General features: G+C 39.3%; 2 protein-coding genes across 2 annotated transcripts in view; one reads left to right on the top strand and one right to left on the bottom strand.

The window, feature by feature from the left end:
• The window catches only part of LOC146621142 (brevican core protein-like), a 42,630-nt gene extending 40,166 nt beyond the window's left edge, over positions 1–2,464 (top strand). The window contains exons 11-13 of the mRNA XM_085367256.1: positions 1,247–1,391; positions 1,507–1,689; positions 2,312–2,464. Of these exons, the coding sequence (XP_085223382.1) occupies positions 1,247–1,391; positions 1,507–1,689; positions 2,312–2,463 (480 nt within the window). The 3' untranslated portion in view covers position 2,464. The remainder of the gene's footprint in view (positions 1–1,246; positions 1,392–1,506; positions 1,690–2,311) is intronic.
• Positions 2,465–6,065: 3,601 nt separating this feature from the next.
• On the bottom strand, positions 6,066–13,236 carry hapln1a (hyaluronan and proteoglycan link protein 1a). The gene is made up of 4 exons (XM_085368153.1): positions 12,974–13,236; positions 8,326–8,670; positions 7,764–8,063; positions 6,066–7,647 (listed from the first exon to the last, which is right to left on the bottom strand). Exons 1-4 carry the CDS (start codon positions 13,050–13,052, stop codon positions 7,358–7,360), a joined length of 1,014 nt encoding a protein of 337 aa, XP_085224279.1. The 5' UTR covers positions 13,053–13,236; the 3' UTR covers positions 6,066–7,357.
• Between the last annotated feature and the right edge of the window lie 505 nt (positions 13,237–13,741).

Genomic DNA, 13,741 nt, shown 5'->3' with positions numbered 1-13,741 from the left:
TAGTGGACTTAAATGTAATAAATAAGACTGATTTTAAATAACTGTGAACTATTTACAACGGCAAAAGAAAAGACCAGTGATTAAATAATTACTATAGAGAATTGAAACACATAGGCTGGAAAATCTTCGGATGTGTGTTTAGGTGTGGGTGATCAAAGTTTGTTTGAATGTTCTGAGGAGGATGCAGACCTGCTGAGGAGTTGATGGGTCAGCCATTTGTTAACCTGAAGCAAGCTGAGCAGGAAGTCAGAGCATGTTTGTTAACCATAATGAGAGAGCAGCGGAGCCTCAAGGCATGATTGGTGGGGTGAGGGGGGTGGGGGTCTGTCACAGCTTTGAAGAAAGCTTTTGAACCTAGAATGTGCTGAAAGACTGCAGGTAGCACCGATGCCAGCTCGAATGCCTCGCAGCACTGCAGCTGTGTGTATGCTGTATTAATGTATGAACGTACATGTGCTGTTGTGGAATTTTGTTCCTGGAGATGTACAATCGTAACGCTTGACATGTCAGCTAATGATGAAAAGACATCACATACTAATGGTTGTCCGTTATCCCAAAACTCTGTTGTGTGAAAGACACATTAGTTGTTACACGGAATACCAGTCATGCCAAGTATGCGATACTGAATCAGGGGTGTAGACTGCACTGACTATAAAATCCAAGCTACTCTTATTTTTTGTGTAAATAGTAGGTTACTGTGACATTTACAGCAGGATAATGCAGATGGCTCCTCTCTGGACAAAGTTTATGAGCCCATTTTATAAACCTTTCATTTTTGCCCTTTGAGTCTGGTTTGCTCAGAATTGGCCTACATAAAGATACACTTTCTCCCTCTTGTGGACAGTAATTAGAATTGCAATTATGAAAAGGAAAAGGAAAAACAAAAGGATTTTGGCTTCACTTTTTTCTAGCGAGATATGTAGCAGGCACAATATTTGTAGTGATTTGGTAACCTTTACCGTACAAGTGCCTATTGGTATACACATTGCCCTAACAAGCAAAAAATGCTCAGTTCGATCTTGGGAGGAGACACTATTCCCTTTTGGCTTGTGTCAGGAAGGAAATTTGGTATAAAAATCTGCCAAATCAAATATGAAGAGCTACTGCTGCAGTGACCCTTCAACAGGAGTGTCTATAGATAATGTCTGTAAATAGTGTCTATTTTACTAATAAAAAAGCAAAGCTGTTAGGCTTAGAATGTAGTTTAATAACAGTAATGTTTTACTCTTGCCTGCTCTTATTTTAGCAATATGAAAACTGGAGGCCCAACCAGCCTGACAGCTTCTTCTCTGCTGGCGAGGACTGTGTGGTGATGATATGGCATGAGGATGGTCAGTGGAATGATGTTCCTTGCAACTACCACCTCACTTTCACCTGCAAGAAGGGCACAGGTAAAAAACAAACAAACAAAAAATCCACTTTTTAAAAATTTCTTAAGGTAAAAATGAAAACCCATAGTTCCTGTAAAATTCCTTATCAAATGCCTTTGTCTCGTCTGGTTTACAGTGGCCTGTAGTCAGCCTCCTGTGGTAGAGAATGCACGTTCCTTTGGGAAGACACGTGAACGGTATGAGATCAACTCGCTGGTGAGGTACCAGTGCCGTATAGGCTTTATTCAGAGACATGTCCCAACTATCCGTTGTCGTGGGAATGGACGATGGGATATCCCGAAAATCAGCTGCATGAACCGTAAGTGCACACTGTTGCTCTCAATAGATAGACATTACTCTGATATGTATGGAGTGCCAAAAGTGCCAAAACTGAAAAAAAAAATATAACATTTAGTATGTTATTTATTCATTTAACATTTTTATGCTTGCATTTATTTATAAGTTGTTACTTTTTTGCATTTTGTCCCAGCCCTGAATATTTATCATATTTTCTTAATACATTGGCATTTAACTGCCCTCAGATGCCTATTAGGAGCAACCCTTATTTCTGAAGTGCATGGTTTTTGAATTTTCAAAATTTGTCATTAAATGTTTTCTTGTTGTCCAACGTTATCTTTATGGGTGAAAGAGTTAATGCTTAATTAATTCATAATTTGCTTTAAAACAGCTGTGGTTATGTTCTAAATAAATACTTTTCGTTTCGAGTTTTCATTGGCTAAAATATATTTTCCTGATCAGCCAACAACAAAATTTGACCTTCATTGTAATATTGAAGCACAGTGAACAACATATATTTTTGTGCATTTAATAAGATATAAACCTATTTACTGAGTTTGCTACTCAGCATTAATCCAATGTGTAAGATTTTGACAAATAATTATAGTTTGAGAGCTAAAATGGGATTTTTTCCCCCCCAACAGCCTCAAGCTATCAGAGGACCTTTATCAGAAGGCATCAGCACAATAGTCTCTACAGCATCCACAACTTCAATAACTGGCAAGATGAGTCCTTCCACTTTCGTCATCAGCTCCGACCAGGAAGGAGACACAAAATAGAACATAAGTGGAAATAACACGGCACACCTGAGACGAGAGCACGTGCCAGATGCTTGTTTGAAAAGAACAAAAAAAAAAAAAAAGCACATGAGAAAACTTATCAAAGAAAAAAAACAACAACCTGCAGTTTTTGTCAATGGAATCTTACAAAGTGCCTTTTATAGACATGTAGATACAAGACTTTTTCTTATCAAGGGGCACTATTTTATAATAATGCCAATGTGGATTAAAAAAAGTTTCAGCTGGCTACTGGAAAAGCAAAAACTACTCTTATCATACTTAAAAAAAAACACTAAAATCACCCTTTTTCATGATGGTTGTCTAGTCAATTTTAAAATCAACTGGGCTATTTAAAATCTATGCAAGTGTTCATTTTCTAATAGAAAGAAAGAGATTATACTGCTCATGTAAACATTAATATTGTGCTGTTTTAATTTGGGCTTCCTTTTTATTGCGCTTGCAAAGAACTCATATCGCATGAGTTAAACATTATGTTGCATACAAAGAGCTATAAACTTTCTTACATACAGATCTTTTCCCAGAATTTATAGCTCATTCTATAAAGGGGCAAATTATACCCTGACATGGTTTGACAGGTTTCCTGTATAGTAGTTATTCACATTCTAGATTAAAATATCACAAGTCTGGGGAAAGTTTTTCACTGATTGCTTGGTTATCAGCTTCTTTGTGATGGCAGCTTTTAGTATCAAATTATCACCTTTCATTCTCTCCTGCTGTCATCAGATATATGTCAGACTAAATGTTTATAAATAGATTTCTATAGATAGATTTTAAAAAATGTAACTGACATTTTCTTTTGTAGGAGACAGTTCAATATGAAAGATTGCTCTCTAAGTGCCTATCGACAAAGCCTTTATCAACAGATGGAAATTGATGACTATCGTCTACTTCAAAAGGAAAGTGTAGCTCAAGAAGCCTCTATTTTCTGCTCAAATATGTTCATTGCATAGCCTTTAATTAGTCACAACAGCATGTTTACAATAACTTATATAACTAATGCTGTGCATAATCACACACCAAAGACTCTTGCTGTCATCTGTTGTGGGGTAGCTTATATGTAAGTCTTTTTTTTTTCTCTTTTGGTATGATTTCTAAAAAAATTGTTTCTGTTATTGTGGTCAATTAAGATCAGTCATTGAGAGAATGTATTTTGTGAATCACTCAGAAAGACTTGAACGTAACAGCTGTTTAGGCAGAGATGCGTATAATTTATTTTCAAGCTGCTCTTGATTGCTTTACTTGTTTTACTGATGAAATATGATTCTGTCACTTGGGCCTCACGGGGATTCTTTTTAAATGTTTTTATTGTTTGTTCACCAGGACGCCGGCAACATTTGCATGCTAACAATCTAAAAGTAATTACTCAGCAATATGATCCATTTACATGCCTTCTTCTTTTTCTTTCTTCTTCTTTGTTTTTGTTTTTTTTTTTCAACTTTAATGGCAACAGTGGACCAAAGAACTCAGAGACACACATCAGCAATAATCTGCATCGATTTTGTTCTGTAACATTAACAGACGTGAATTTTTTTTTAAGGAGAAATGTTGTTTTGTTGTCTGAGTATTTGTCTGTGTGTTTTAGCCTTGATGTGCACATAATATGATTTTATATTTATAAGTGTTTCTTTTTTTAAAGATTACTTTACAATGTGAATGGTTGGTACGTTTGTGAATTAAAAAAAAAACTGTTTTTTAACTGTTGTTTTTCCTGCTTTAAATCACCAATGAAATAAAATAAAGATTATTTACTTACAAAATTAAATTTGTTGACCAGATTTTTTGCAGATCTTATTCAGATCTAATTAGTCCAGAGTTTGTCCTTCTTGTAATGTTTTGATAGTGTAGCAGTCTTATTACACTTTTCTTTATTATGATTAGAGTTTTTATTATATAGGAAATGTGCTGCAAAATTGCAGAAGCCAGGTAATGAAGTTGAACAAAATTTAAAACATGGGTCTTCTTGCACTAAAGCTAATTTAGGATGCAGTGTGCACTACAGTGATTTCCCCAGCAGGTAGTGCTATCAGCCTTACTCATGAACCGAAGATTTTTTCTGCTATCACGTTTCATTTTTTTTAGCACCCACACAACTCATGGACACTAAGCATATAATGATGAATTTAAACTTCATGTGAATCGCACTGTGTGGAAAATCATACCAGTATCCAATTTTTCAAAGTATTGCGGTGTCTTAAACATACATCACACACTTGTAGAAAAACCTATCAGACATGCTCTGCAAGCCCGTTGGTAGACAGTTGGTACATCCAGGGGAGAAGATAGGAAGTGGCAATGTGAATGTGAATTGTAGCAAACTAAAACTGGATTAGGGAAAAGTGATGCCATGCAGAAAAGGCTGATGCTTCAGTACTGTGAACCTGCATAAGGATACCCCACTGCTTTTCTCTTTTCTTTTTAGTGAATAGCATGAGTAAAAGTGGTCTTCTTGAAAAACATCTTGAGTCTACATGCTGGTGCATAAAGGATCCACATGAATTCCCTGTGTGGAAAATCAGAAGCTTTTTGACTACATTACCTTTCACTACTACTCCCACAGTGCCTGTTTATGCAGCAGTCACTTGGAGTTCACATTGTTGCTTACTAATAACACAAAGCACCATTACCTGAGTAACAACATCAGGTTGGTCATTGTAATCTGTGTGCAAGCTAAGCTGCGTTTTTCTCTGTGAGTGCCAACTCTGTCGTTAGAGGAGACGTGACTTGTGATTAATGGCTGCTCCTGGATGAAATCCTGCCTCACGAAGTGCAGATGTCTCAAAAACCCCTAGGCCTGAGTTTCACTGGGATTTAACAGAAGTTCTAGATTTATTTTGGAAATGAAATGCTCCCAAGCTCTTACTGACTTCTTCAGCTTAGCAGGCACCTTAGAATAAAGTGTACCATTCACTTAATGCCATGATGTTTGGGTTTTTTTTATTTTCCATACATGCATATCTGGAATTCTGTCAAGCATCTGGAATGTAGCTAGACTAGTGCACTGCACTGGACTGGTTGAAGTCAACAGACTGCTCATTGATTTGACTGGCTGCCTAAACACACAGAGGCCCAAAGAACAGCTCACTTGATGCCAGCTGTTTAAATACATGCATATAGTCTTTTGTATAATACAAGTGCAAAAATCTATAGTTTATGTACACAGTTTATTCCTCAAAAATATCTGCTGTTGCTTTTAGCTGCATTATCCAAAAAAAGTTACCTAAGATGGATCGCACACATTTACATTTGTCTAGCATTTCCCTGCTGTATCCACCTAAATCTGACCCTGTTCCCAGAGATTCCCACAAGCCTCTTAAAGACTGTGCTACTGTTCCCTTTGTCTGACTTAGTGGTGGGTTGGCAGCCTGGCACTGAAGATAAAAATGGCAAAGAATAAATGAATGTGGGGAGAGTCTAATCTTAAGTCCTTTCAGTTGACATGGCTTTACGCCAAATTCATGGCCTCCAATTTGGCAACTTAAACAATCCCATTTAGGTCCCTGCTTAAACTTCAACAACTCCACATGCTGCATGATTTTGCTCCAGTAAAATAAGAAGGAATGCAATTTTAAAAAAAGGAATATATGATTCAAAATGGATTTAAGAGTTGTGTTCTTTATTTCAAACAGCTTCATTTGAAAAGGTACAAGGTGCTAAGATACAAAATGTTTTTTCCTTGACAACTTGAGTTTTATTATTACAAACAATGCATCACCACATTATTGCATGTGTTCTACAGTGAGTGCCATATCTCTGTATCTCTAGAAAAGTTTTGTTGCACCTCTAATTACCATCTGTGAGTGTGATTGATCATCAAAATATGAATTGAAATTTTGCAGCTCATAGCAGCTCATAGCCACAATATGAAGATGTGCAACTCCATCAGTGGTCATGTGCAACCACACATTTAATAGTCATATATTAACTGCTGTAACATTAGATTTCTTCTAGGAAATGCCACTCGTGTGTTGGGACAAATCACATCTTCAGTTTAACTTCTCCGCTAAAATCCTACTAGTGTTAGAAACTTAATCTGTAGTTTTTCTTGAAAAGCACATTATGCACATGTAAAAAAACAAACAAACAAACAAACAAAAAACTATCAGTAACCCATCATTAAAAAGTAAAAACCTTTTGTTAGGACGAAAGAATACATTGCATTAGATTATAGTGGTCTTTCCGACTGTAACTGGAAATTGTGGTAATTGAAGCTTTCACAGCAAAAAGAGTTGTAGACCAAAACGTTTACCTTCATTTTCTTTGCAAATATTTTGATCACAACTATTCTGTCTGAAAAGCTTTTTTTTAATTTTTTAGTTTCAGAAGCTAAAAGCAAACAACATGCAAATGATCACTTTGTGCAGGGTAACAAGTACCCATAGCAGTTTGTAATAAATTTAACGTAATTCCCAAATGCCGAACTCGATAAAAATAAAATGTCACGCTTTTCTGTTCTTGCAGACTTTAAAGCAGCACATGTCAACTGCACGTGTGCATATTTGCACTACATTTGGAACTTCACAAATCCAATCATGTTTTGCAGGACACAAACTGTAGTCAGATTATGCTAACCATTTACTTCTCTGTCTCTGTTTCATCAGTCACATTTTGACAAAATAGACCTTTACTTAATACTCTGTGTAAAACCAATGAAAGCCACCTATAGGAAAATGCAAAACATAATAGCTACAGGTCATTTTTTTAATTCTTAGGAGGGTATAAGATGTATGCATGTATGTATATATATGTATTTTTAGGGTTATCACAGCTTTAGAAAGGTACTGGGTTCATGCTAGATTAGATCAAAAGCTTATCTGCTTCATTGTTTATTTTACTGGTTGTGGCTTTTGCTGCTCTTTGGTGGTCATGGCTTATTTAGACCTATCTAACCCATCACTGATCAGGCTTGTAGCAATACACGCCATAAGACTTCACTGTCTTGTCGGGAAACCCAACAAAGCGCACTGCTTCTTCTGTGGGGCTGCAGTTCTTCCGCGGCCTGGAGATGGGGTACCGGACACTTCCATCAGCCAGCCAGCCGGCATCACAGCGATCATAGCCTTCAAGCTTCCAGGCAGCAAACATGTGGCCCACCTTGGCAATCTCTGCACCGTCATCTCTGCATGCCTCCACAGCCTCATCGAAGGTCAGCCTTTCAGGCTGGACCAGCCAATAGAAATGACCTGACAGCAGATAAGGCAAACAAGACAGAATAATTCAAGCAGATGTGCTACTATATAAATGTACTAGTCTTTGTGGTCACTGCGTTTCATGTACAAAGACATTTTTATTAACTGACCTTTGAGTGCAGTAGTATAGCAGAACACATCAAATTGCCTAATCTTCTCTTGGCGTCCATAGGTTCTGAGGCCAGGCTCATTGTTGGAGCCACCACAAGGATGTCTGGGTTTGGTGATAGGATACTGCACTGTGCCGTCACTTAACCATCCAGCGTTGCACCAATCCAAACCGCCTTTCCACGCAGCAAGCAGCTGTTCATGTGAGGCAATCACAGCTTCCTGGGCCTCACAGGCTTGCACGGCATTGTTGAAGTTCAGGTTGTATCGGCCCAAAGGAGGGTAGTATGGGAACACGACACCTGAACGAAGTAGATCAGATGAAAATATGAGGAAGAAAGCAAATGTTGTCTCTCTTGGTTTTTCTCTCTTGAATATACATATATATGTATATAGTACAATCCCGTTCAGGGGGGGATACGTTCGTGATGTTGCATGGTAACAAGCGTATACCATTTTTTTATTTTTATGAAATTGAATATATTATTAAATGAATTTCAAAAAAGTGTAAGTATGGAAATAGTAACAAAACAAAATAACAAAACAAAATAAAACAGGATTTACCAGTCATCAGACCAGCATGCACCTCCAAGATAACCTCTTGCAGTGAATCTTCAATCCCGTTGTCGATGTCACAGTGATATTTTCCCTTGTCGTCCATGGAGACTTCAGTCATTATTAAAGAGGCATCTTCACTGTCGAGGTTCTGCAAGAAGACACGGCCCTCAAAGCTCTCATAGGCCCTTATGTGTGGTCCCATTTTAACCAGCACATCCTCGTTCAGAGCTTCATCATCTTCCACCTTTGTCCATTTTATCCGGTGTCCGTTGTTGCCAAAGGACACCGTGTCTGAGGACAAGATCCTGCAAGGCAGGGTGATGTTGCCACCTAGTTCAGCAGAAACCTTGACTAGAAAAGAAGAAATATGATATAACCTTTCTGCTCTTGTTTAGAATTATGATACTTGGATAAAAAAACCAAAACCAAAAACCCTTTGTATAACATTTTTATGTAATGATTTTCAATGCAAAAAAGGGGGGAAAAAATTGTAGAAACACTTTTTTAAACTTCTCCTTGTTGCCTTTTTTTTGTTTGCCTTGTTAATGAAACAGCTACGTATTTTGGCATGTCTATAATGTTTGTATTATTGTAATATACAATACACAGTGTGACATCTGAAGCATTACATCACACAAAGCCAGTGAAGAGTCTGGAGTCTGTTTGGTTTATTAAATGTAATATTGGGCACCGGCCAGTCCTCAGCCCTGAAAGCCAATAATCCTTTTTCAGTCTCCTTCCTGCTGTTGTCAGTACTTGCACTTATAAGCCGTTGGTTCCTCAGCATTAACCCACAAAATGAAGTGCTTTTCTTTCATCCACTACATCTGATTTGTGTTAAGTGTGTCAGGCACATAAATAATGGGAAAAGAGAGCAGAAAATATTGTTGACAAAATACAGAATCTAGCTGTCATCATTATTTCTTTTACTTATTTCCTCTGTGCACTCCCTCTCTATCTTTCCTGTCCAAGCTAGGTCAGCCTTTAACTCAAAATGACAGGTCATCTGTGTCTCACCACCGGTTCCCATCCTCTATCTTTAGACCTCACAGGGCTTGCTTAGTTAAGACCCCAGCCAGGAAAGAGAGTGGGGGCTGTCTGTGCCAGACAATAACAAGCACTAGATAAATGCATGTAGACAGCACCGCTGACACCCCCTGCCCCTATCCTCAACCTATAAACACACCGCAGTTTAACCTTTTAACAATCTAACGTGTAAACATAAGTGAGGTAAGGCAAGAAGCACCGCAGAAGACTTTTTTATTATATTCATAAATAACCCGTCTTGTTCTTTAAGTTTCAGGTACTCATTAAAAAGTATAAGCGCTACTCTGTGTCTTTTCTCACTCACTCAGTATGGACGATCTGCATGTAAGTCTGCAGTCAGCTTCTGATTTCTGACTGAGGATGCAGCTTTCATGTTGAAGGCCTTTCACTTTGAGCAGCCACACCTGAGCATGACTGGAATACTGTGTCGCTGGCTCTTCAGCGGGAAACATTTCCCACATGGCTATTACAGGAAATAAAAGTAGACAGTGGCTTTGACTCTGCTCAAACCACAACCTTCCCTCAGAACACACACACTCACAGTGGAGTGACACTGAATGAACCTCTCGTCAAACGCCTGCCGAAACTGTCCCGGTTCACACAGTAGAAGTGTGTCTGGAGTTCTTTCAGTGGTTCTCAGATCATTAGAATTAATTAGCAAAGGCAGTGCTGACAGACCTAATCTACCCTTCAGTCTCACCTTATGCCACTCTAAACTCTATGTTCTCATTTCTTTCATGAGGCTGCACATGCAAGTGACTACCTCTATTACCAAATCACCACACCCATTGCCTCACTTGCCTCTTGAGTGGTCACCGAGACGCCAGGTATTTTATGAGCTGGGAAAAACACTTCTGCCGCTGCTAATTGCCAGTGTCTGGACAAGAGTCGTCTTTGCCCGTTTTGTCAGAGAGAAATGACTCACAGCTTCGCTGTGCCTCGTAAACACTCTGCATGGGTAACGCTGTGCATAAAGTAGAATTGAAACCTGAGGCATCCAGGATGACTGAACTGGCAGAGGTAAGGGCAGTGCTGACATCAACACAGACTCACCAGATGTAATTACAGCCAACAGTGATGTCTGAAATTATTAGAAAACAGAGTAAAGGGCTTCATTGTAGTGTCTCGTGAGAACACTGTTCGAATGTTAAATCAAGAGCCTCTGTGTGAGCTGTAACCCTGAGGAGGACGGAGCCAATTCAGTGAATGCTGAAGTATGAACTGCTTGGGATGATGTTAAACGAAGGCACAGTAAATAAATGTGTCTTTTTATTTGTTCTACATCCTTGACAGTTACAATCCCAGAGAGACAGATGCATGTTAAAGCAACTCCTGAATTTCTCCTGCTCCTGCAGTTACCACTAGACAGACATCCCAAAGGAGACTGTGGCCCTGGCATGCGAGACATGCTGCACATATAAAGCAACAGCCTACTGCGGGTAGTAATCCTTCTGGGAAGAGAGGGAAGCCTTTCTTTTCTTTGCCATTCTCCAACCGTCTGCAACCCTCTGAGGCCCAAGGTGGTTCCAAATTGTCATAATTATTGGTGGTCAAATAATAGGGAACCATTATGACTGACACTTTCGTCAACTGTGCAGCAGTTGACAAAAAAACAAAACAAAAAAACCCCCAAAAACCCCAAAACATAAATGAACACATGTGTAGGGCAATAAAAAGAAGCTTAGCAGCTGCAGCCAAGACCTACTGCCATTTTATTACCAAGCACAGTTCAGTCTCACTGTGTAAAAGGTGGTTTTAGCAAGTGATTGGAACCATCTGCTTCTTTGCAACACTGAAGTGGAAATGATCTTTACAGTGATCCAGGTCCACTCTGTGCCCCATGCATCATGTTATGCTCTTACTATACTGTATACTGTGTAACCCCTGAGCCTTTCCTGCATGAAGTTACTAAACAATCAACATTAAAAATCTCTTTGAAAGGATGAAACTCTGCAGAGCAACAGTCTGCATGTTTATATCTCCTTGTGCACAAAATGCCACACCCTCTAGCAGAGCGAGCAATGCTTTACAACATCCCAAAGTGTCGCTCTCTTATGTTGCTGGCCCACTTGTGTCAATATGGAGAAAGAATTAACAAGTGCAGCTGGGATAAACACAGCAGGCCAACTCCTACACACGTATGCCAATAAGCTCTTTCCTGTATTCTGTCATGCAAAACAAGTGCAAACACAAAAAACGTGTGTGCGCACATCCTCGGTACAAGCGCACCATAGATTTCCATCAGAGTGATTTGTTAAATTTCTGTTGAGCTTAATAATACAGGATCAATACCACCAAAAACGTGCCTCTGCGAACATCTCATCTCCTACCCTAAACACATCTTCTCCTCACCCCAGGCCTCATTTGCAGCCAAGCCCCTTTCCCCACTCTACCACAGTAGCAACCAGGCCAGGCTTCAGTAACCAACAACCACAGTAAGCATTAGACTTAACAGACTATTACTTCACAGGAAAAGACAGAGTCATTTGGCCGCTGTTCAGCATGGGGCTCTATACATTTGGCTGTGGGTCATTAATCTTAACTCCGCTCCTGTCAGGCTGCCTGCTACCATGGGCTGATTTCCAAAAGCTCCCAGTGGCAGAGTGAGTCAGTAGGTATAAGGACAGGCAACGCCCCTCGAACTGAGGGAGAATACACAGCTCATGTGGCCAAAAAATATACTGTACAGAACAACGCAGCTGGCCTGGGCTGAGCAAATGCTTTTACATACTTCAGGCAATGACATCATATAAATAAAAAATACAAGCTCTCCTCATAGAATGAAATTTTTGTCCCAACAAATAAGCCGTTTCCTCTGCTCCTGGAAGAGAGACAGCTGAGACGTTCCTAATTTGACATACTGAGTCAGCTTGCAGAGCTGCTGAAAGCACATTAAATATCAGTCAATACATATAACATGAGGGCATCTCCAGCAATTCCCTTTTTTCTTTCTCTGCAGCACTAGATCTAGCTGTGTTTTATTGGGAGCAGCTTCATCTCATGGTGTCATTCTGTAGGAAGCTGTGAATTTGAAATTACAACAGTGTTATGATGGAGTGCAGGGGCTCCTTGGAAAGATTTCTCTAAGTTTTCATTTTGTGTCTGGAACAAATAGTGTCAGAAAGTTAAAAAAAAAAAATCAACACCATAAATCACATTAAAGTCCGCATTTACATCCACAAAAAGGGGGACAAGCACTACCAGCCCAATTTAATCCACTGCAGCACTTGTGACCTATTTTAGGAGGACAACCAGTGGTATTACTCATTCAGCAGAGTGGGTAGGAAGCCCCTATGAATGGCAAGGGTAATTTATTCACCAGCCTGTTCGTGCTGGGGTGGTCTGTGTGCAGCACATCAGTGAGTGTAATGCTGAGTTACACTGTGTCTGTGTGAGCGTTACTCCAGAGATGTGTTTGTTACCTGCTGCTACAACGACACCGTTATAAGACAAGCTTTTGATGGGGTACCACTTTGCTCAGGCTTCTTGCACAGCTCATCCCCCCCGCATGCACACGATTGATGCAACATCATGCATTTATAAAAGATCACACATACATACAGACACTTGGGCATGTTAAACTATTTCACATCATTTTAAATCTTACCTGTTAAGATCGTCTCTTCACTGTACGCACTGCCAGCCAGGATCAAGCAGACTATAGTGATGCACAGCAGCCTCATCATTTTCTCTCTCACTTTTTACTTTTTGCAAAAAGTGTTCCTTTAGCAAAAAGTTAAAAATGTAATTTATCTATAATGTAAATATTTAAAGAAAGCTGAGCGCTTTTTCTTCTCTTTCAATTTTTACTAATCAGCTATCCCCTCCTTTTTTTCCGTTTGTTCAGTAGCCGCCTGTGGTGCTACTGGAAAGTTTGGGCTCCTCGGAGGTCCAAACAAGTGCCTTTTATTGTAGCCCAGCATGTTTGAGACCACTCCTTCTCCCCTCAGCCCATCACCATGTAGAAGCTGTAAATCAGCCCCCCTTTGCCACTTTTTATAAAAAAAAAGCAACAAAAAACTCTTTTCTCTCAGGAGAAAAAAGGACAGAGCAAAACTTTAGACAATTAACCTGCTTGTGATTATCCAGAAGGTTCTGTGTATTCGATAGCAGGGAAATTTTAATGATCTTTGTGGTGTAGTATGGATCACAGTAACAGTCACACCAGTTAGTAAAAACATAACTGTAAAATGTAAAAACTCTTTTGGATCACATGCTTTGTCTGAGGATTTGCTTTTGGTTCATTAACTCTGAATTTTTGTGGCTTCTTCCCGTTTTTATTATCCGGTGCTCTTAACCTTTAGATGCACCCGTGGGTTTTGACCCCACAGGTTGTTTTTCTTTAAAAATCTTTAAAATGGGGGCAGTCTGCCTC

The sequence above is a fragment of the Diplotaxodon limnothrissa genome, linkage group LG12, assembly GCF_057381915.1.
Source record: "Diplotaxodon limnothrissa isolate DT_005_m linkage group LG12, D_limnothrissa_male_GT1.1, whole genome shotgun sequence".
In the NCBI taxonomy this organism is placed as follows: Eukaryota; Metazoa; Chordata; class Actinopteri; order Cichliformes; family Cichlidae; genus Diplotaxodon; species Diplotaxodon limnothrissa.
This window is presented reverse-complemented; position numbering and strand designations above follow the sequence as displayed.

Excerpts from the sequence above, each read along its gene's own strand:
- hapln1a (XM_085368153.1), bottom strand. The coding sequence starts at position 13,052 with ATGATGAGGCTGCTGTGCATCACTATAGTCTGCTTGATCCTGGCTGGC. Across the intron at positions 8,671-12,973 it reads TGAAGAGACGATCTTAACAG|TCAAGGTTTCTGCTGAACTA; the intron begins GTAAGATTTAAA and ends CTTCTTTTCTAG. Across the intron at positions 8,064-8,325 it reads GCATGCTGGTCTGATGACTG|GTGTCGTGTTCCCATACTAC; the intron begins GTAAATCCTGTT and ends TACTTCGTTCAG.